This window comes from Lepisma saccharinum, chromosome 2 (assembly GCF_977018435.1).
Source record: "Lepisma saccharinum chromosome 2, izLepSacc3.1, whole genome shotgun sequence".
NCBI classification, from domain to species: domain Eukaryota; kingdom Metazoa; phylum Arthropoda; class Insecta; order Zygentoma; family Lepismatidae; genus Lepisma; species Lepisma saccharinum.
In genome coordinates, this window is record NC_139230.1 from 50,884,906 (window position 1) to 50,910,420 (window position 25,515).

Below are 25,515 nucleotides of genomic sequence, written 5' to 3' on the forward strand. Positions count from 1 at the left end.
GAAAATATGCACTCTCATTATGTACATTTACTTTAGGGCTTAGTACATTCATTCCTAAAACTGTAGTTATCATTATATACAAATAAGTAAATCGATCATTGGTGAACTTCTCTAGTTAACAATGTCTTGCGATACCCTAGAAAACAAGCGCTTTGGATTACTTGTCCATAAAAATATTTTTTAAAATACCGTTGTGAATAAAATTCACGTAGAAATCGCGTCCTAATTCCGAGAACAGCAAATCCCGTGTAATTCTGGGAATTAAAGGAATTTCCTGTCAGAAGAAACCGCGCATAACGATTCATGGTTACAGTGACAATAGGAAGGGTCATTCGCTTCGACTGTTTCCAGTATTCTCTTCTCTTACATTATTTCACTTGTAAATTTTCCTTAGATTTTTGTGTATGCTGGTGTATTTGTAGATTTCCCTTTTTATCACTCCACTGATTATTAATTCTTATTCCCTGCTTATCACAAAGACTACGTAGTGGTGCATATTTGTAGAGAAACAGAATATTAGCTGACACATTGATAATATATTAAATATTTTTTGAATAATGTACGATACTGTACAATATGTTGTTCGTATTATATTCATTAAACGTGTTGTTGTGGTGTATAGTTATAGTGGTGCTGCATTGTTATATTTTGACAACTCATCAGTATCTAGGGTGATGGAGTATTTCTTATCTTCTAGTTGTGGAGTTCTGTAAATAACTACATTTTATCATATGATTTTTTTTTTCATTCATGAATCATATGTGAAAGCAAGTCAGGAGTATAAGTCACAAGTCATTGTTTAATTAGATGTAGGCTACTAGATACAGAAGTAGAACTTGATTGATATAAGTTCAGGTCCTTCAGTGTGACTTCTGCTTTTAGTTCTGCTGACTATTTCCAGAAGCAACATATATTTACTTTAAATATAGACAGAAAGGCTCGTGATAATTTGTTACCAAACATATCTAGCATACTTCTTAATTCCTGTGTTTCACAGTCTTTCCAACACCATTTTCTCAAGTTTGTTGCATGTATAGCATTATGTGTACAGAAAAGATTAATACTTTAGTTTTATGTATGTACATCATACTTAAAAACATGAAAGCTCAAGAGCTCAATTTTTGTTTACGATAGGTTTAGATGTAACTTTATTTACTCCTTGAAACGCTACTGCGTAACATGACATAAAAATTGATGGAAAAAGCTGAACCTGCTGGGTATAATTAACATATCAATGCAAATGGGAAAGCTGTTATTTGGTACATAATTATACAGAGAACATAGTTTACGAAACAGAACTACATACATTTTCTTTTTCAAGTAATAAAACTTCAAATTTTTGGCCAATCTAAGAACAAGTTATAATTATTCAGTTTTTCATTTTCATCTAATTTTAAGATTAGTTTTTTCTAGCTGGAAAATATTTTACTCTATGCCCTTTTCTTACGATGTGGTTATTTTATTAGTGGCCACAATGTAACAAAAACTTCTATGTTCATGAAACAAAATTCTATGCATATTAAAACTTCACGATCATATGTTGCCACTTCCACGTGGTGAACAGATATTCAACATCTTCAGATAAAATATATAACTTAATTGAGATTACTTTTTATCCAAATTTCACGCCTCATTTACAATAAATCCGAAAGAAATTTAAATGCTTCATTCATTTTTATTACTGTAAGTAAATACGTCCCAGAAACTTTTGTTTTTATTGAATTCACACATGATCGAAATTAGGTTGCAAGGGTTAATTTGCTTCAATGACAAAGCTTTGTGTTTTCATTTGTTTAATGATCACCTTATGCACAGACAGCTTAATCAAGAAGCTCCATGATGGTTTGAGATTATAAGTATTTACAGGCTTTGGTTTGCTGTATTGTGATAGAGAAGTGTGAGAAAATAGAACAATATGAAACTAATGAAAACATTTGAAATTATGTAAAAAAAATATATATATATTATGAATGGTACATAAGACTCGAAGCATGCACAACATATTAAACTGGATACACCTTGGATTCCGATACTGAGGTACAGTTTACAAGATTCCTATTGAAATGTGGAAAAGTCTCACTTTCGATACTTTCTGACAATTCAACAGCAACAAATCAATCAAAAATGGCATTGCGTATGTTCCGACAGAAAGAAGGAACATGCTCTGGACAGATTTCTCCACTAATTGATGTCCAATCAGAAATTCCATTATTGCTTTTGGATTGATATTTGATTATTTTGTGCAGATCTGTAATTGCTGAGGGCAATTGGTTTGGCTTGTTCAGTTTATTTATTCTTTTTCCATCGCGGGTTTTGGGACAAAAAACCTCGATAATGTGACACACAACAAAAATTTTACAACGCACAGCAAGTATCCTAAACATGAATCGCGAATGCATCTCCCACATCAACACATTAGAATTACCGTGTAATTTCAATTTGCCAGAGATCAAGCGAATGCGCTATTTGAGTGTCCCATAAAATTTTGATCAAATTTGAGTAAATAAATATACATAGATAATTAATTGATTCGTAGGTTTGAACTTGAAAACACCTGGAAGAGTGAATTGCGCAATATGACCTGAAATAAGAGCACAATCCATATGCACTTAATGGTTACTGACCACCATGGTCTAGTGGTCAGTATGACGATTTGTAAACCGAATAATTCCTTACTTCGAATCTCGAGTAAGGATAAATGGTTAACCTCTCGCGTAAATTATGATCACATCACAGATTATCGCTGCCTAGATTAAATTTATGATCTTGAACAGAGACGTATAATAAAAATACACTTTACGGCTGCTTGTTTCCCATGTACACTGACTTTACAGCCTAAATGTATTCTATAAATACTTCACACAACGGCACATTATGATAAGTTTTAACGTCAAGACTCCTCTGATGTTGCATTTACATAAATTAAGATAATCCTTGGGTTGCCATTCTATTTTGTGGATATATTTGCATTGTTAATGGAAGCTACAATATATATATATATATATATATATATATATATATATATATATATATATATATATACACACACACACACAAATGCATCATACACGATAAAGCATTAAACAAAAAAGGTACATTATGTTGTCGACCGAATCTAATCGTTATGTAGTGCTCGATAGACGATTTTGAAATATACATAACATAAAAAATATGAGTTCATTGGACATTATATACAGGAAAAATGCGGTGTAATATGATGAAATTGATGAAGGGACACTCACAAAGAACACCCATTTCCAGGCAGGGATTCGAAACCTGGATCATTGGCGTCGTAGTGTGCTGTGCTAACCATTCCACCAGGGAGACACATTTCGAGAAAAAAGAATCGATTGAAATTTGTGAGTCTTTCTGCCGAAATTTTAAATGAAAATGAAGTGAAACTATGTCTAGTCGCAAAGTACTTGAATGGAGAAAAGAAGAAAGCATAGGCTGTGTAAGTATTTTTTTATTTTGCCAGAATCAAATTCTTGAACTCAACAGCTACATTTCTTACACATCTTACATCCCACACTTTTGGCCCATAGCAGATAAAATTTTGGAGGGTCTTTGCTTATAATTCTTAACCCAAATAAAATACTTTGCATCATATCTTTGCGAAAAATACATGGACTCTTCCCTGTACGACTGTTACTCAGAAATTCTGATAAGGATTCTGCAAGAAGTCGGAGAATTTTGCTGCTATGGGAACAAAAATCTTTCTTCAACTATTCTGCTTCTAATGGCATGGGAGAGGGATTGAGGCACCCAAGCGTGACCCATACCAGATTTATTCTTTCAAAGACGGAATGGAAATGTGTTCCATCTTAATGCACACTCTCCATGCGCCTCCTTGACCTAAATCACCTTACACTTACATTTCAGAAAATATTTTTCAGCACATTATGTTAAGACGCCGTTTTTTAGATTTATACTAATGATCGCTTATGGTTACACCTATGTCTTATATATCTCGTTTTTTAAAGATAAATTGATACACTTAAGTATCTCTGAAACTAAACCAAGTATTTTAAATTCTGAAATTACAGGGTGTTTCACTCGGGGGCGGAACCCTGTATTCCGTTGACATTGTTGAAAGGACACTCACAATAAACACTCATACCTAGGCCGGGATTCGAACCCGAAACCCCTGACGTTCTAGCGCGATACACTAACCGCTCCACCACGGATGTCTGCCGAGAACATGTAGCGAATTGTGAAATCCAAGATTTTTTGACTTCGAAGATAAATCATGTTTCTTGGTAAGACGAAAAACTAGATGGATTAGAGCTAAGTAAATACATGTATAAACGGAGAACCGTAAATTCTTTTGTAATGGACTGAAATCAATCAAGTGCGTGTTCTATGTTTTAATTTCCACGAAGAAAAGGACAAAGGAAGATTGACGTCGACATCCACGAGCTAAAGCGAAAAATAACTTTGTCAATCCCTCCAATGCGAAAGTATTTCTTGAAACCTGGTGATTGCGCCACCCGAGTAAAACTCTCTGTAATTGGTTTCGTTAGGGAGAAGAGGATGAAATATGAGCACAGACAATCTGCTACGATATACCTTACAAGTGTCACAACGACTGTTCGAAGAAAGTTTCTTAACGACTTCCTCTATGTGAGACTGAGGGCTGATTATGATTGAAAAATGCCGTAAAAGGTAAGTCTAGAAACTTGTGCAGACGATGACTTTCCGTGGAAAGAGCAGAATGAAGACATTTCTCGCCAAACAAGAGCATTAATCTACTGTCATCCGCTTGGGTTGTTATTCAACTTTACATATAAAGCCAACAACTGAATAAACAGGTAGATAAAAGGTTTTCCTCACGTGCAGTTGAAAAATCTATAATTATTAAGTGACCGTAGTGCAAAATACTTGCGAAGTACTTGATATTATGCCGTTGGTGTCTGCCGGTGGAAACATTAAGTAGACGTAGGGTGGGAAATCTCTCAGATCAAGAACTCCTCCTTTGAAGAAACTTTCGGGATGTGTTTCGGAGGGAATAATGAAACACGAAAAGTTCCAGAGAAGATTCTGGACTTCTAGCTTCCGCTTATTTACTTGTTTTCAGTTGACTTTCACACTTAGATGCTGAAAGTTTCAGAGAAGGGAGAGAGTGTCTGAGACACAAGCTCTTGAAGAGTTTGTCAATGTTAGAGGAGACTCCCGTAGAGAGACATCAGAAATATCAAAAGTTGCTAAAGCCTACGATAATTTTATTTTCAATGACGAAAAGGATTTCAAATCCTTTTATCCAACATCTTATTATATTCACGTGGCCTCTAAATAATCCGGTGAGTGAAGGACACAAAATGTCGCATCACACAATACTCATTTGGGATTTGTGCGTGTAGCAGCTTCAAGTGTATTTCGAGCACCTACCAATTGAACATGCCTCCGTAAAATCTTCATGAATGTAGAGCGATTGTAACATAGCAATCATTTATTGATTGGTTTCATTTTCAATACGCACGTTTCGCAATTGTTAGATCATTCCCGTCGCTCAGTCAGGCATTGTTTAATTTGCTGTGCCAGGATATTGTCCTAATATAATTTGGTTGGTTGGTTGATTTAGTGTTTTAAGTCCACTTTATGCACAGTAAGGCTAATCGGGACTGGACCTACAGTTTATAGTGGAATCCGAACCACTATGTGCCTCTACCGGGTATCGAACCCGGGACCCCTTGATTGCAAGGCGACGACGCTACCACTGCGCCATCGGGGAGGCCCTCCTAATATAATTTAAAACTGGTATACTTTCTTTGTCTGTAACATCTGAGTGTTTATTAAAGTGGTTTAATGTTGTTGTTTTAAAACATCTGAATGTAATTTCTTTAAAAAAGAGTTATCCAATACAGAATGAATACAGTAAGCCTGCCGCCTACGTATTTATGTAAACAACGAGACGATGAAGAGTTTTATTCTGACCTCCTCCGTAAGCCCCAACCTATTTCATTGCAGTGATGCATTCTCCGTTGGATTTTGTTTCTTTTTTTTTTTTTGTTTCTTTGGACTTTCCTTTACACTCTTGGTACATCATCATATTGTCTTGATAAAGTTAGTATTTTATAATCCCTCCTCTTCTCTTCAAGATTTAAAGTGTTCATACCTCAAAAATCGAAAACATTTATAAGAAAAATCAAGGTTGCTGCTTCCATGCATTTGAAATTTACGAAGACGTGTCACAAGGATCAATCTTGACTCATTGTTACAATGAATATTAATTAATCACTTTCCAAAATAGTTTACAAATTCCGATAACCTTATAATCGCTGACGATCTAGAATTCTTCAGAAGTACATATATTTATTATGAAGGACATTCAATGAAGTTACAACAATATATTGAAAATCTTATAGTATGATGTAAAAAAATAAAGTAAACCTAAACCCTAAGAAAGGTTGGATTGTAACTTTAACCCCCGTAAAATGTCCATTACTACGAAATAGAAGGCACATTAATAGACAGGCCAGACACATGAGTCACTGCACTAACAGATCGTTGTTCAGTGTTCGATGATAGATTGTCGTTTCAGTTACATTGTATCTTATTGAAGATACATATTATTGGGGTTTTCCCCAATTCTGAAGGAACGGCTAAGATACGTTCAATCTTTTCAAGAGTGTGCTGAGCTCAGCAAGTTTTCTTTCCATCTTCACGATTCAAACATCCTCATAAAGAGGTACGTACCATGAACCTCAATATCTAAAACAACGGCATTTGTAATTCTACGTGGTGTAATTGAACCCAGTTATTTTTCATTATGTAGATATATTTATATTAATATAATGATTTCAACTGTCTTAAACTGATTTCATACTAAAAGATAGCAAGAGTTTGTTTTGTGTCCACTGTACGGCCTTATCGGGAATCTAACCAAGGACCCCTTGATTACAAGAAGTGAGTGTTACATAGTGCATGATCCTAACAAATACGCATTACCTGCTTATATTAGTTTCTACATTGTACAGTCACGGACACTTTTTGGTCTTAGGGATAACGTTGACTTTGAATGTAATAGTTACAACCCAGATGTGTCCGTACATTTTATAGAATAATTAAAAATTAGCAAGGCCACACAAATATTCTCCACACCTAGCAGCAATATATTTATACAGGTACACTCTATCCCGGGAATCTCTGGAGAAAGATCACACATAAGGGCAGAGATGTTGAGAAAGCGAGTGAGCGGAGTTTAAGCAGTACACGCTGCTGCAAAAGCTGGTAACTGCAGTCGCTGTTCCCCACCCCGCAGAGACTTGTTTTCGATTGCTCACTCCAGAGATTCCCCGGACAGAGTATGCGTGAGTATTACTATTATTTATGAAACATTAAATAACATATAATTTTTTTTCAAAAGAAGTGAAACTTTAAATGAATTATATGTTCAGTAGTGAATTTTTCAAATGTACATTGTTCATTTTTGCTAAAACATTTTTGTAACAATAGGCTAAATCATTGTGTTGATTTCCATGACAAATACATTAATCAATGAATGTGCGTTAATAATTTGTATAATAATGAATTGAACAAATATTTAACAAAAACACGCAGGATATTAAATTATTAATATTGGCGATTATTTACCCCTAATTTCCAAAAACATAAACAAGGCTATATTTCTGTAATGCAATGAGAAGATAAAGTTAATTCTCCCATCTAGAACACATAGTACTTTGATAAAGAGCCCTCTTCTTTCTCTCTTTCTGGACCCTGTGGCCGAGTGGTTAGCACATCGCGCTGCAACGTGAACAGCGAAGCATGAAATCAGCAGCTACTCATTAGCAAATAGATAATAATATTTAAGTAATTTCTCGTGTTATGAAGATAGTTCTGTTGCAAACCTCACTTCGAATAGAAAACAACACATGCATCATCACTTTTACTTCACATAATGCCAGTCATACATGGACTAGGAAGTACGATAATAATGTTTCCAGTGCCAATCATAGTTGGAGGTTGTGTGACTATCAACATGATCCAGTATGTATCCCTTCAGGTATTCATGTATTCACTGGATTCTATGCTAATCTTGCGACCAAATGAATGAATAATATGATTTATTTTACTGCCGCTTGTGGCTAATTGTGAGGGTGAGGATGAATGGCGAATAGAAGATGTAGATGAAGGGACAATCACAAACACATATGGAGAGCACAACACAAGTGCCACAGAGGATGGCTGTGAGTCCAGACGACAGAGCTTCGTTAGTCTGCAAGAATGTAGTCCAGGGTGTACTACGTGGAAGAGAGTGTGTCCCTAAGAAAAGATCAACCTTGACATTCCAGTAATCTAGGAATCTAAAGCCTGTTAGGTCACACCTAGACAACATTGCTAAAAGCATTAAAATTTAAGCTGTGTGGGAACTGATTGTGGAACAGGAGTCTAGCAGAGACATCCTTTACGAATAGTCGCACTTTTGGGAGAGGGGGATCAATGGAGATAGAGTACTACCACAACTAGCTGGTACACTTAAAACTAATCCCAAGGGCAAAAGATTGTAGGGCTCGATTCTCCCCCTCGTAGTTTTCTACCCATTCGATCCCACTCGTAATGGGAAGCTTAAAGTAACAGATAAATCACGCGAGTGATCAAGTATCGCACGGCGGCTTCAAAGGTGCCGGTTGGGGGGGGAGACATATGGCCAGTTCTGAGTCCCAAATCGCTTCCCGGTGTCACCACGATCACTATCCGTTACGCAGGTGAAGCTGATCCAGAACGAGGTTCCAGAGCAGGAACGCGTTAACGATTCCCATAAATCAAAATGGAAATTTCCAGGGGAGATTATAGATCCGATAAATATGTTCGATGCGGACCTTGATGGCCAATCAAATTACCGTTCAAGAAGAGAGAGAGGAGGGCCTCAGCCTAGAAGAAGCGGCATGTAGACATAGGCTCCCTAGCAAAGGTCAAGTCTGCCAGTGTTCGACCATAAGGTTACATCCTTTGCATCAACGAATTGAAATTGTTTTTCTTGGATGCTGGGACGTAAGGTCATGTAGAATTGTATTTCTACCAGTATTTCATTTCAAACTGTAGAGGAGAAGGTCTAAATATGGGCGAAGGTTTAAATATGGGTTTTGGAGTTACCAACGCTCTCGGGTGCTGCAGCCTGGCAGAGGCTATTGGAACTGGTTATCTGTCAAGGACAAAGGTTGCGGCGCCAATTCGCAAGAGAAAGTAGTGGTTAGTTTCGGGCTTGGACGCTGTTATAGAATTGCGACCTCCGAAAACTTTTTGCAGGTATGTTTTAACTCAACGTTTTCTGAATTCTCATCTGCTTTGTATAGGTTATGATATTAGCAGTACATAAAAACAAAAGTGGGCTTTTATAATGCCATGATTTGTTTGTGAAATATGTACCACAGAGAGCGAAAATAAATTGAAGAAGAAAAATAGCGTGATGGTCTAAATATGGGCTATGACATGAGGTCTAATGTTGAGATCACATCTTCAACAAATACTTGGATGTTTTTCTTAATTTCGATTTTTCCCATTCCGCTTGATTTTCAAAACAACAGATTTTTCATAAATATGAATTTTATAATGTTTTAGGGATAAATGCCTGTTTTTTAAATTTTAATTGCTTTATGTGATATTGCCACTAGTAGCCCATATTTAGACCACAATTTTGAAATACATCATTTTACAATTTTTTGGAAATTGCATTTCTTTTTTTTTTTAAAAAATGGAGACCTTCTATACTTTAACATGCTATTACATTTAAGTATATATTTCATAGATATGCATTTTAAAGGCAGGTGCTTGATATATTTTTTCCCCTCCAAAAATGACAACATAAAAAGGGGGGTCCGATATTTAGACCTTTTCCTCTACCAATTTTTAAGATTTATTAAATAATTGAACATGCATCTCTTAAAATTGACACTTCGATATTCCCTGAGTTGAGATTTTAAATCCACTTCATGATCAGAAAGGCCTACAGTGAAAGTGGAATCCGAACCACTATGTACAGTCACCGGCAATAAATATGGGACACCTAGATCCTGAAACGCTTGTCTCCTTGCAAGGCGTTAAGTGTGTTGCCTAACTCTACGGCGATAAGTGGATTTTAACAGCAAATTTTCAATAGCAACTTCTGCCACCGGCGTAGTTACGTTAGGGTGAGTCGAAAATGAAGTTCCCCTCATCAAGTTCTAATAGTGCGGGACCACTTCATTATGCAAGTAGTATCGTAGGAAATAAAACGAAATTGAAATAGGATAACGCATTCGTTTCGCGCATTAAAGTTAAATTTTGAACCATTGCCAAAAATATTCAATTTTCCATTTGTACTATAATTAACTAATTTAACTAATGTTTCTATCACAAACTGTTTGTTTTTGTAATAAACAACCATTACTAAAAATGCACATGAAATAAGCAGTACGTAATATTTTTAATAATACCACTACTTTTTTCTGTTGGTTAAAAATATTACTCTTATTTTGGAGCTTTTAATTTTGTATCAAAGTAATGTATAAATAACAGGATGGCCACTCTATGACCATGATAATATTCAAGTATAATTCCCGGTTTTCAAGGAGTACTTTTGAAAAATTGAATTTTTCAAGCAGATGTTTTCTCTATTTCAACCTTCCGTATTATCACCACCCATCCCCCCCAAACATACAAGGCAAATATATTAACAATATAAAGAGACTGTGTAATTCCAATGTATCCAAATATTCTAATTCAATTCAATTGAACAGTATATATTTATTTTAAGGTACGGAGTTTACATTTTACAATGTTACGGAATATCGTAAACTGCGAAAATTTGTTAATTGTAAAACAATTTCAAATTTACCTAATTAACTTCAAGAACTCTGCTATTTTTGTATCTTGTGTTAGATTAGTTTTTCCAATGGGAAAGGATTACATATCATTTGTGACTAATAAATGGTATATCAAATCAGGCCAGTTTTTTCCTCGCAAAATTTTATTTCTGCAATTAGATTTGTTTTGCCACATGTGGTGTGGTACAAAAGTTATTAGCTCAAACATTTTAAACAACTACATCTAAATGACCACATGATGCTACTATTTTGTGTTCAGTAAGTTACCCTTTATGCTCGTTGAAGGCACTTTGTCCAGTCGTTAAGCACCAAAACATCTGGAGGAATAAATTGTGTTGTAGGCCTCCTGGATGCATTGCAGCAGACAGGCCAGTACCCAGGATTTTTTTTGAGCGGGGTGCAAGCCCGAAATTGCACACACATACATATACATGTGTCATATATTAATAATTAAAATTTATTTAATTATTAATAATTAAATAATATAATTAAATATATATAAATAAATTAATTTGCTACATTCATATACTAGCAAATTAATTCATTAAAGAACTGGTTGAAAATGTCAAGAAATTACAAAATAGGTGCAATATTTTTAGTAAGTGTTAGATTTTATTAAATTATTCCTTTCTATTAACAATGATGAATAAAATTTCATACTTATTTTAGCCTTGAATTCGTGCTATACTTTTATTCTGTATATGTTGCTATTGTACACTTGCTACTGGTCTCTTGAAAGGAAATACTTCCATATCAGAGCTGTAGCTAGAGTTTTCCCAGTACATGAATAGATTTTCTCACCGCCTGCACCGAATTTGAACCCCTTGCCTAGATGTAGCTGGAATATTTAGACATTGAAAAAAATATTATAAACCTACTCTTTTCGTTGAATCCGATTAAAAAAAAAGATAAAAAAACTTGGTGTGTAAGTGGTGCTCCTGCCACGTAGTGCACCCAATAATCAACCTCACTTCCACGTAGTACAACCTGGACTGCAGACTCACAAGGCTCTGGCGACTGGCCCCATGGCAAGTATAATTCTGTGTCGTCCTGTGTTTTGTCCTTATTTGTGCCGAGCGCCCTTCTTAGCCTCAGCTTTTAACCAAGGTAAGGAAATTTTAGTTTTCAGACACGCTTTTATTTTTGTTATGATAAGGGGCTGGACCCCGTATATTGTGACGGGTGCAAAATAGCCTCAGTTCTGACGCACCCAAAAACATTTAATTCAAATTCAAACAAAAAGAAAACTTAGCATTCAAGAAATGTGGCTAATAAAAGGACAGTTGGTTGTGCATCCCACACCATCTTCATTCAAGCAGCGTGTGATATTGTTCACATCTGCAAATTCGATTACAAATTGAAGATCTAATATACTAATACTATGAACAATGTTTACGTAACTAGGTGGAGGAGCAAGAAATAAGACATCAAGAAGACATTAGTTTCCTATTAAATTAACTTGTAAATGCTATGTTTAATGTATATATTAATATACGTTGCGGTAGTCAACGAAAGGAAGTGAAAAATGGAGGAGAAATAACAGGTCGGTCTAATTTCTGTGTTCCAGGGATAGTTGGGTTCAGTTTCCTTATCTATTTAGTATATTTATTATAATTTAGATAGTTGGGTCCAGGGATAGTTTTAACCCCATGCTGTTACCAGCTCTAAAGAAATAAAGAGAGAGAAAACAAGAGTAGTATGCAACATTCAAAAATACGTAGACAGACGTCATTCTTTGTTCTACCTTCTTTGCATGTGTTCCTGATATTCTTCTTAGTAAGGTATGTTTAAAGTCAAAACTAATTGCTTCTCTTTGTTGTTACAACACAAACTCTTCCTCTCGGAAAATTTTTATTGGGGAGGGGGTGATTTTAGGACAAGATCGTTTGTGGGAGATACCCCATCCCCCCCTGGGATCTCATACCCTGGATATGACCAGCAACTTTATCGTAGTATTGCAGCTGGACGTACAATTGTAGGGTTGCAATATTATGATCCAAAGTAACGGGAAAAAAATTCAACCCCACCATCTCCTCTCCCTGACCCGACAATCAACAATATATACAGTCGCTTACAGAGAAAGGCTGTCACACGGTGTATAGCTTGGTGCTTATTGCTTACATTCAATTCTCAAAATTAATCGAATAATACAGTATTCCCAAATTAACAATGTTTTCAAATTACCTTTAATCGTCTTATATCAACACCACTTAACGGCCATAAAATGTATAATAATTATAATTCTAGGTTTATAAAATAATATTTTTACAAGTTCGTATTCTTATAATGAAGAAAACGTCTCAATGTGAATTAACAAAAAAAATATGTTTCACATTCGAAAAAAAAGTCAGGACAGAGATTTAAAATAGTAAACTACCCCGGGCAAATTGGGACTTCTGGTAGCCTTGCGGTTACAAAACCAAAATTACTAAATATAGAAGAGTAGAGACTTCTAGAGTCTGCCTCTCTCCAGAAACAACCCATTCATTTATGCAAGAAGAAAATCGAAATTCTAAAAAAATCGACCATGTTATTTTTGTAGATTTTTATAGGTTCACATTAAAACATTTCTTGGTTCGAGGGGAGGCATGCTCCCCCTGCCCCGCCCCCCCCCCCTTGGGTACGGGCCTGACTGCAGGTGGTACTCACGGCACCCATATTCACCCTAAATGCATAGCGCTAGCTGGAAATGCTACAGAAGACATTCTTCCCTTCCATTCTTATTGAAGATGACAGTTTCCCCCTGTTATTCCCAACATCATGAAGCTCCTCCACCACAATTTTCGTCAATGGCTTGATATGAATTACCTGGTCATTGGATTGGTAGGCATTGTCCGGAGGAATGGACATCCAGATCAGCCGACCTAACCACCTGATTTCTAGCTGTGGAACATCTGAAAGCTCTTGTGTATGCCACGACATTCCGCTACAAAGATCTCCTGCAGGAGCACATTATGGAGAAGTGCAACATATTTTTTTCCAGATGTTCTCGTCTGAGTGCATAAAGAGTGGACAAAGCTGCTTTGTGCTCAGCCACACAAGGAGTAGCGTACTGAACACATCACATAGGTGCACATAACGTTGTCCTTTGGAGGTATAATGCTCACATTTTCATATGGCGGCTGGAAAATAGTAGGAATTAATGATCAGTTGAATCCTATTCCACTGACATCGGGGATTTTCATGACACAAGACACAGAATGTTGATAGCAGGATGAAACAAAATAACGTTTGTACATACCACATAAAGCAAAGCGGATTGCAGAAATGAATTTCTGAAGGGTGAAAAACCTAGCCTGATTTGTACATCATAATAACACCCTTCCATTTTGAAAAACTAATCTGAACCCAAGATGGCGGATTTCAATGTGGCGGCTATGTAGCAGTTTTATTTTGGAAGGTAGGTAATGTCATCTCCTTTTAGCTGTGGTACTCAGATGTTTAATTTTCCATTCCTTCTCTGAAATGAAAGGGTGTCCTATGACATTTAACTCAATCTGTTAATGTGTGTATGTGTGATCGTCTACTTCCTCTTTAGTGATTTTTGCGAGGTTAAAGCCCAATTTTGTGGCTTTTACAAGAAAGTGGTCATCTGTTCCAATACATGTTTTTAAATCTTAAATGCCGGGATGTGACATATGTCACACATTTGGTTTTTTCGACTTCTTGAGCATGCTACGACTCAGGCAATGTTCGGAGATGCATGTTTTGAGTGCTACACGAGCCTTGAATCATCCTGTTAGTAATTAGTAGAGTTCAATTTGATTCTGGATATATTTCTTTGGAAAAGGAAAGGGATGAGCGCAATATCCCCTGAAAAAATACTGCTCTAACATTAGAAATTATATTTTTTTCTCCGAAAGTACCCGAAGCAAGTAAGCAATTCTTGCCACAAGAATGAAACACATATCGGGCAATATTCAGGTTCCATTTTAAACCATCACGTTCCGGCATTGCCTGCGTGGAGGCCCGACGAAATGAAAATTTTGTGAAAAGAAAAGAATAGATTTTAACTTTCGTCTTCTTCATCATCTATTTGGTGAGTGAAAATTTAGTTTTTTTCAACAATAGGCGTGTAGGTTAGGCTGTACTGAAAAAAGAAAGAGCTGTAATCTGGCATTCGTAGTTACGGAGATATAAATTTTCATTTGAAACCTTGCGCAATTTTAAACTTACCGCTGAAAACGCACCCGGCGTTTAAGGGTCCAGCTTTACTGTGCACTAGCGCATGGCAATAACAAGTTGAAATTTTGACACACATTAAAGGAAGGTCTGATTATGTAGTGCATTAAATTTGGCTTGAATATCACTTGTCCCTTTTGTGCTACACCATTTCAAAGATCCTCCATTTTCCGGTGATTTTTCAATTTCTTTCATATTCAGCCACATATAATATGGATTGGTTGATATATATGGAGGAAACATAATGTGCGCAAACTGAGCCCACATCAGAGTTACTAGAAAAAAAAAATAATTCCACCTTCCTGGCTGGATTACAGTTGGAACAGCAGGCACACAAAATATGTATTTTTGACATGTAAGGCCTTTTAAGGCATATTTTGGTGTATTTTACGTGTATTTGTTAATGTAAACAAGCTGAGGGTATTTTGATACAATACGCATGTTTGGTGTGTAAACATAACTAGGCTGTGATAAATAGTTCGATAGTTATAAATTCCTGAAATTTTAATAGCTCTGAGGCTCATTTCTTAGATTTAGGTCACATTTTCTGTTGCGCACCACCTTCTTGCAAAGGCTATAACTCTAGAACTATTTATCGGTGGAACGTAATATTTTGAATACAAGCCTTCCAGACATGATTGAACCATCATGCGAAATTTGATCCAAATCCAAAACCATGACCTGGAAAATTTTCTGAAATTGGTCGATTTGACATGGAATGACCCAAACGTAAATAAGTATAAGCGGGTAAGTCTAAGTAAAAATATCTTTGCACGTCCAATTCTGTTGCTACATGTGTTACTAACCTCGCCTTAAGGCGCCAATAATTATGCTACCTGCTTATTATGAATATTCTTATCGCAAGGTAATTGAGTATCATTTATATAGTCAAACCAATGGTAGAGAAAGAGTATACTATGATGTTTTATTCACTGGAGTTCTCTCGAAGGAACAGCAATATAATATATAATATATATAACTGAAAAGCCCTGGAAATAATTTATAGGAACACCCTACTCTGTCTTTGAAAAGTCCTTTCATCATATGCTCCTCGTTATTATAGTCTTCCAAGCCTCCTTTTCTTTAATATTCCCCATTTATCTAGTAGTATTTTAATTTTGTAATTTATTTTAAATGGGTTGAGATTTAGATGTGCCCTAGAACCCTACGTTGTCAGGAGAAAGATTGCTTGTTTTCCAAATTTCAATTGGTCCTTGGATTCCAGTTTCATGATTCGCTCATGGTTTTAGAGCCAACTATGCTTTTTCACATATGGTAACTTACTAGTTGATTTGTTGTTATGCCTCTCTTGTTCTTCTAATGGATTTCTATTACTTATTTTTAAGTGTGTTATATTTTGTTAAAAAATATATCGCTGTCTGGAAGAGAAACAATTAATCATATTTTAATGAATTCAGTATCACTACCATCTAACACTTCCACCTCGAATTCTTTGATATCTCTGTTCGTTTTTATAAGTGGGTTTCTATTGTGGCTCTTGAGAACGTAAATACTTGCAAAAGGTGGTGCCTTCTGATACGAAAATACATTGTTTCCTGTCTAACAAAACGTCCTCAAACTTTTTGATCACACCATTTCCCGAGATGCAACAAGAGACAAGCCTGAAGTTAATGAGGGATGGTAGGATGAGACGCGATTGAACCGTTGAAAGGAATGAACTTGACGGTTCATATATCCCCTGGCAATTTCTACGTAACAAACCTTTCATATTTTCTCCCCGACATTCTCCACCCTTTTACGTTGCACCGAAAAGGACAAGTCAACACAAACTGGGATATCAAAGGTGGAAGCAGAAAACTTCATAGTAGGACTTACCTGTCTCAAAAGATGCATCAAAACAAAGATGTCCTCTCTTAGCCTTCCCACTGTGACCTGGAGGCCTCATCACAACTCGAGTCACATTCCCCAAGCCGCCTTCATTTTCGCTGTCGTCACTGTCTGGAAGAGAAAGCAACGCCCATGACTAAGACTGTCTCTACCAATTCGCCAACCATAGTACATCTTGACATGTTTTCCCCTACCCTCTGCCAAGATATATAACCCAGGCACCCGCATAAACCGTCTTACCTCCACAGTCTACACAGTTCCTAATTTTCCGCATCGCCGAGAAGAAGATATATGGAAATGAAACAATAGAAGAGGATAGGGAATATATCAAACACGTTTCCTTTTCCGCTTCCTTCGCTTTTTCTTTCCAGATTTGCGAGCTTAGTAGTTTAATGCTTGAATCAATAATACAGACTATCTAATACAAAATATGCTATAATTTCTACAGCGTAGAAATTGAAGCATATTCTTAAACAAAAATGCGTATAATAGAACAGTGTGGAAGGTATGGGCAGACTTGAATTGAAGGTGGAAATCAATTTTACCAGAGTTTTTAAGTTTGGTTGTGAAGATATGTCCATTGGCTTGTTGTTTTTTTTTTTTTTGTATTATGTCACATTTCTATATTTCCAAAAAAATTACAGGATCAAGATGAATTACTACACAGATGATAAATAAAAACAAATAATCACTCATGCCTTACTCGCAAATTATAGTTCGATACCATAAACAATAACTCAAGACTAGGTATGAATATTCCATAAGCCAATATGTTTTTAAAGTTACTTTATTGCAAGAAAATTTCCAAGACACAATAATATTTTATAACAAGTCACACAGAAATTCTTATTTACAGTATCTGTCTGGAATTTCATTTTTCCATAGAGCTTGCAAACCAGGATGTGCGTTTCTCTAATGTATCAAACACGTTCAGAATAGAAAAGGAAATTATTTAAAATATAATTTTCGTATGTAAAGCCAGCGGCAATAAAAATGGGGCACCTACATCCTGAAATACTCGCTTCCCTGCAAGTCGTTATGTGTGTTGCCTAACTCTACGTCGGTGGTACAAGATCCCTTGAAAATTTGCCATTACTGTAAAATGCACTTATCGCCGTAGAGTTAGGTAACACATATAACGCCTTGCAGGGAAGCGGGTATTTCAGGTTCTATGTGTCTCATTTTTATTGCCGGTGACAGTACATAACTGACAAATCAATACCTGATGAGGGGTGCAAGGGTAACCTTCCGAGAAGGTACTCAAACATCAACTTCCCTTCCATGTACAGGGTCAACGAAGTTAGTAGTAAGGTGTGTGTATATACAGCGTATATTGATACACATGTAAGTTGAATTGTATCTTGATACACGTGTAGGATAAATTGTATCCTTTACAAATATGCTGTATAAAGAAATGAATTGCCGGAGTACTAATTGAGGTGCGCACAAACCTCGTATGTCCGCTACATATTATTACAGTATGGAATAAGAGGCAAAGGAAATGATTGGTTTCGACCATAATTACAAAACCTTACCCAAGTCGTAGAGATTAGGCAGGTAGATGAAAAAAGCAGATGCATAACAATGTGTGTCTCAGAACAATGCAAAATAACATGTAGGGTACCCCAAGTATACTGGGACAAATACTGTTTGCGTTATACATAAATTTCATACCAATAAACCTAAGCTCTGCGAGATCTGTCTTACATGCTGATGATACAAGCGTGGCTATGACTGGCCCAAACAGTGAAGTTCTTTCCAACATTAGTCGCACAATAGAGGATCTCAGAAAGTGTTTTTCAACAAACAAACTAAAACTGAATGTTAATAAAACTATAGCAGTAAATTTTCATCACACAATGAGATAACCACGAGGTAATCCTTCTATCAAATTAGAAAACAATATGGTTAACTATGATAAATGTCAAATTTTTAGGACTGCGGATCAACGAAAATCTTAGCTGGGAAGCACAAATCAACTATCTGGCAGGCAAACTGAACAAGATAATCTACGCCGTCAAGGTATTAAAGGCTACCACAAATTTGGAGACAATGAAAATAATTTGTTTCAGCTTATTTCAATCCTTGTTAACATATGAAATTATATTCAGGCTTATGCATACAACAGCATGCAGATCTTTATCTTACAAAAAAAAATGTGCGAATCATGATTGGGGAAGATCAAAGGAACCATGTAGGAAGCTGTTCAAGGATATAGGTGTTCTGCCACTCCCATGCTTGTACATTTTCACCTGCTCTTTTATGTAAAAGAAAAATTCTATGATTTGTTTAGGTGCCACCATGACATACACAATTACAACACAAGAAATAAAACTAACTTACTAATACATGCACACAATACAATTTTATATGAAAATGTACCTACGTACACAGGGATTCTCTTAACCACATAAAAACAATTGAAACCTGCAAAGATTTTAAGAAAGAACTATACAAATACTTACTGGAACATTGCTTTTACTCAACTTATGAATATCTAAGCATGCAATAACATTTTTTCATATTTCTCCAAACATGGTGCGGTATCTGGTTTAAGGTGACATTTCCATTTCAGTGTCTCATCACATTATGTTATACTCAATGATATTTTATTATATTACACAGTAACCATGCATTGTATTGGCATTGTATTATTGTAATGTAACGCTTTTGGTATTGTAAACACAAAATGGAAACATTTTGTACTCGTACCCCTGTATGGGCACATAATTATCAATACACCTACAGTGGTAAAATGAATTTTGTTTTCCTATGGTCACGGGAGTCGAACCCTCAACCTACTGAATGTAAGCTGAACACTCTACCACTTGGGCACTGTGGCACAGTAGTGTTGTGGTGTGAATCCAGAATGTAGGCACAATACCTACGTACGTATTGTTAATCGAAACTAGGGAAGGTACCGAGCCCGAGCTTAGTCTCGGTCTCGTCTCGAATTCGAGACCGAGACGAGAACGAGACCGCCTCTCTGCAGACGAGACGAGAACGAGACCACCACCCTCGAGACGAGACCGAAACCGAGACTGCCACCTAATACACGAGACGAGACAGAGAACGAGATCACCCTTTTGAACTCGAGACGAGACAGAGATTAATATCGTCTCGTCTTGATATCATCCCTAATCGAAACGTACATGACGTTATTGGAAATCACTGTACTTCATACTGTAGGTGCCTTTGAATCACGTAAAAGGTACGACGTGTTCTACTAGTATTACGTAATACGTAATTTGCGTAGTTTCTATCCTTACCGTCAGGGGGCAGCGTGACTTGCGTCAAGCCTAGAAGGCACACTGAGACGTAGTTCAGTAAGTGTGTTTATTCAAGACGGAATACTTACAACAGTGTCTGTCAGTGATGTGCATGTACTTCGCGGTTCAAATGGAACGTGTGTACACTAACGAGGAATATGCGGACATGCATTTCTTCTACAGGAAATCAGACGGCAATACAGTGGAGGCTGCACGCCTGTACCAGGAAGCTTTTCCTCGCCGACGTCGCGATCATCGCGTGTTCATAAGATTACACCAACGCCTCCGAGAACACGGGACTTTTAAATATGGAGAAAGAAGCGGTAAGCCAACGCGTACAACAGTGGAAGAAGAGGAAAGCATTTTACAACGCGTCGATGAAGCACCAGGGACGTCAACTAGGAGGATCGCGGAACAGGAGTGAGGTGTTTCTCACAGCAGTGTGTGGCGCATTTTACACCGCCAGTTTGCTCTACCCGTACCATCTCTAACGCGTACAAGGGCTCCAAGCAACGGACTGAGGCCAGGGTTAGGTTTTGTGAGTGGATGCTGCAATAACTTGCATTACGCCCTCGCTTTTTAGGTGACAATTTTCACAGACGAAGCTGGATTCACTGTGATGGAATTGTGAACTTTCATAATACTCACGTGTGGTGTGACGAAAATCCCACTGAAATATTTGAGTCACTACATCAGCAACGTTTCACCTTGAATGTGCAGATGGGTGTAGTAGGTGATTTCATATTGGGACCTTGCATCCTGCCACCCAAACTCAATGGTCGTGGGTACCTTCAGTTCCTACGTAATCATCTTCCCCGCCTCCTGGAAGATGCTCCCCTTCACCAGCGGTTGTGTATGTGGTTCATGCACGATGGGGCACCAGCACAGTTTGCTTTACCTGTGCGGCGTACCTTACGCGACGCTATGGTCGGCACTGGATAGGTCGTGAGGGGCCTGTATTGTGACCACCAAGGTCACCTGATTTAAATCCATTGCATTTTTGTATTTGGGGTCACATGAAGAGCATGGTGTACAGCTCTTCTGTCGATAATGTTGCAGAGTTAGGGGAACGTGTGATTGATGCATGTGCACAAATACGAAATACACTGCGATATTGGAAAGAGTGCGGAATTCACTACACCGACGGTTGCGCTGTTGTGTGGAAATAAACGAAAGTCATTTTGAGCACTTGCTTTAACTTCTTGTACAGTGTTCTACCTGTGAAGTAAAATGTATCATACGTGTTCAGGGTATTTTTTTTAATACCTTCCTTGAAACTGTTTCCCATGTGAGGTCACATTCAACCACCATGTTTTCCCATGACATTCGTCAGCCAACGAGCATTTTGCTTGCATTTACTGTCAGTGTTGTTATGCCCATTGCCCCTCCGGTAACGCAACCATGCTAAAATTATCCCGGTTTCATCTGTCGTGTTTCCGTAATTGTGAATGATAACTGGATATCATATAATTGAAGTCCACCTGCTTCCTCAGATACCCCTTTCACGTATTCTTTCTACGGGGAAACCCATTTCCTATGGGGAGTCCCTTCCGCATTAGGTCCCACAGATCTCCCATGGTGCGTTTCTGGTAGAGCGCATAAGATTCTTTTATGATTTCTTTGGAACCGCCTTTCTAACTGCCATAGTACTAGTCCTACAGAGGTGTGAACTGTAGTTTCCCACATTTTCGTTGTAGTCTAGCTCCGACACTGAGCATCTCTCGGAAAATTGGAAGAGGAACTTTCGTCTGGGGTTGACGAAATGTATCTCTGGTTTCATTTATGACCATCATTATGATACACCCTGTATATCGCGTGAGGCACCTAAAAGTACCACCTGAAATAGCGAAGAAACCAGAAACAGTAGCGATGTAAGGTTTGCGGGAAACAATAATATCAAATGGGGCTCGTAAATCGGAGGTATGGGGTGGGTCGAAAAATATCGACAAATGGGGCATCTGGAGCAAAGTCATATTTTTTTTAAATGGAACGATATACAATAACATGCATAATATAAAAGAGCACACGCAGAGAAACACAACGCCGTTGGTCTCATGCATCTACTGCACATAGGAACGAAGATATGGCCATGTGAAAATATGTAAACAAACTAACAAGTGGCCCACTTGACCGTCAGTACCACGGCATGTACAAGTATGAGATGTCGGAAGCCATTGGACAAGATGAAGACAGAACGTGTTAAAGGAAGAAAAAATACAGTAGACATCGTCAGCACCATGTATTTGACAGTGTTACAGCATAATGAAAATGACCATGACAGTATGTCGAAGAACCACTGCGTAACAAGCGAAAACCTGTCAAAGTGTGTGTTCAAATTGGTGGCCGTCAGCTGCGATACAGGCAACGAGGCGCCCACGCAAAGATAGTTGCACAGAATGTAGCATCTCGTAGGGAATGTCCCTACAGGCCGCAGTAATGCGGTGTTGCATATCCTCTGGAGTTGTTGGCACATCCCGGTAGACAATGTCCTTCAGCTTTCCCCACAGGAAAAAGTCTAACGGTGTCAAATCTTGGGAACGAGCCGGCCATTTGACAGGCCCTCCACGTCCAATCCAACGATTTGGAAATGTATTTTCCACACATGCTGTAGCGCGTCTTGCACTGTGAGCTGGGCACTCGTCATGTTGGTACCACATGTCCCTCCTTGTCTGAAGTGGTAACTTCTCCAATAGTACAGGCAGTTCATGTTGTAAAAACTGTATGTATCGGTCAGCATTCAGTGTCCCTTGTATAAAAAAGGGCCAATGAGATGTTCACCCACTATACCACACCACACGTTCACACTCCATGGGCGCTGGCGTTCCACTTGGCGAAGCCAATGTGGATTTGTCAGTGACCAATAGTGCATGTTCCTTAGGTTGACATTTCCATGATTGGTAAAAGTTGCCTCGTCAGTGAAGAGGATACGTGACAAATCGGGTGTGTCGTGTCGTAACAACCATGTGCAAACCCGAACACGGTCCACAAAATCATTCCCGTGAAGTTCCTGATGGAGGGAGATATGATATGGGTGAAACTTGTGTGTGTGCAAAATGCGCAATACACTTCGCTGACTCATCCCAGCATCCCTGGCAATTTCACGGGAGCTAACGTGCGGATTCACAGCAACAGCGGCGAGAACATTTGTTGCACCTGCCTCACCTGTAGTTGGCTTGTTCCACACACGTGCTCGTGGTGTTACACTTCCGGTGTCTCTTAATTTAATAAATAACTTACCAAACAGACGTCGAGATGGCTGTCGTCTGTCCAGATATCTCTCTGCGTACACACGGTAGGCTTCTGAGGCATTCTTTCGGCATTCCCCATAAATCAGGATCATGTCCGCTTTTTCTATGTTTGTGAACACCATAATCTTCGCTCTTACCACTACGACTGCTTGCTATGAACTAACACGATCTCGTGGACCTGCTATCAAAACTTGCTCTGCGTAAAGGCAGTTCTGTCAGGCACCTGAGAAGTCTTACATGCCGTGGTACTGACGGTCAAGTGGGCCACTTGTTAGTTTGTTTACATATTTTCACATGGCCATATCTTCGTTCCTATGTGCAGTAGATGCATGAGACCAACGGCGTTGTGTTTCTCTGCGTGTGCTCTTTTATATTATGCATGTTATTGTATATCGTTCCATTTAAAAAAATATGACTTTGCTCCAGATGCCCCATTTGTCGATATTTTTCGACCCACCCCATACCTCCGATTTACGAGCCCCATTTGATATTATTGTTTCCCGCAAACCTCACATCGCTACTGTTTCTGGTTTCTTTGATATTTCAGGTGGCACTTTTAGGTGCCTCACGCGGGATATATATATATAATTTTCTTTCTTATATAAATTTATTAGTATCGAACATTAAGCACGTCTTCAAGTACCCGTCAGTTCCAGCGAAGCGATGGAAAGGTCATTTGCCTTGCCCGCTTTTGAGAGCCCACAAAAGGGGATGGCTATATTTGTTCACATTCTCTCCCAGAAACCCGTTTTGTCTTCCCAACGTCCAAGATTTCCATTCTTCCCGGCAACCAACCTCTGTCCATGACAGCCAATAGAAACTAGACATGTATAAAACCCAAACTGAACTATGAATTTTGGCTGTTTAGTGAATTCAGTGTGTGTCTAGAACTTAAACCGGAAAGTCTGTTGTTGAGAAGTTTCGCTGGAAGTCTGTGTTGAAATGTGGTACTGAAGAGTCTGTTGAGAAGTTACGCTGGAAGGCCGTGTCGAGAAGTTGTGGCGAACAATCGGTGCTAGAAAGTTGTGCAAAACTGATCAGTGTCCTTTAGTGCTCAGATTTTGCAGTTTACATTTGAGTTATGATGAACGGGATAGTTTTCGTTATGAAACAAACATACAACTTTTACATATAAAAGTATGCAGTGTCCAGAACTTAGGTGAGAAGGAAGTGTGTCGCCACGTCGTCCAAGGGCAGTGCGTTTGACACCCCAGTTTGAAGCAGACTGTGTCGCGAGGCCAGTGTGAGAAGATGATCGTCGGTCTGAGTTCTATACCGCAATTACCGACACCACGGACATTTGGGACATCAATGTTCCCTAACGGTCGACAATGGACTTCATCAGTAGACAGTGGACAGTACCAGTACATCGGAGTAAGTGAGCGACTTCAAAATTAAGTGGTGAACTTACCACATTCACAATTGGAAGACATGTGTCGTGAATCTTGATGTAGAAACATGGTCACACAATTATAGCAGTTCAACAATCAGAATCCATATAATTTCACATACAACCCCATCCTTTTCCATTATTTCAATAGTATTTTCTATTTGTTTATGTGCATCGTGCAGGTACGGCCGGCCATCGAACGCTGGACGGCTTATTCCCCAACCGCCTATTGTTCGGCTTCAACCAAGCGACCCAGGGGGAAAGAGCTAGCCTGTACGGCCACAATTTCCATTGCAGTACTTGATCACATTATACTAAACTCCACCATATTGTATCATATTTCACTGTAACCATAAATTGTATTTCATTGTATTGTTATATTGCATTGTTTATGATACTGTAAAGACAAACTGACATGTTCGATATCACAGTATGTAAATGCAAACAAGTAACTCATGGATGAAATAAATCTTATCTTATTATAACAAACTTATTTCAACTAACTACTTAGCAATCCAAAATATCAGAATGTGTCCCGCCGTAGTGTCTGCATAGCTGAATGCGCTGCCAAGTTCCCTTGCTCATGTTATCCAACTTCCTCGGAGTCAGTTTCAGTAAGGCTGCATGCACCGATTTTTTTAGTTCATTGTGTGTTAAATAACGGCCCTTTGCACCTTCTCCTTGATGAAACCACAGGCTCCTTCGAGGCCATCGAAGAGGAGCTCTATAATTGTCCGATCCAGCGATTCTTAAAGACTGCTTTCAGACGGCGT

At 38.0% G+C, this 25,515-nt stretch overlaps 1 protein-coding gene across 3 annotated transcripts in view; it reads right to left on the reverse strand.

The window, feature by feature from the left end:
- The window catches only part of LOC145984028 (cytosolic carboxypeptidase 6), a 1,364,216-nt gene that overhangs the window by 903,588 nt on the left and 435,113 nt on the right, over window positions 1–25,515 (reverse strand). Inside the window, exon 4 of one of the 3 annotated variants that reach the window (XM_083117345.1) lies at window positions 16,824–16,942. The exons of 1 other annotated variant lie outside the window; for it this stretch is intronic. In XM_083117345.1, the coding sequence (XP_082973471.1) occupies window positions 16,824–16,942 (119 nt within the window). Of the gene's footprint in view, window positions 1–16,823; window positions 16,947–25,515 lie in introns of all 3 variants that reach the window. One more of the 3 variants, XM_083117346.1, reaches the window with a different exon arrangement.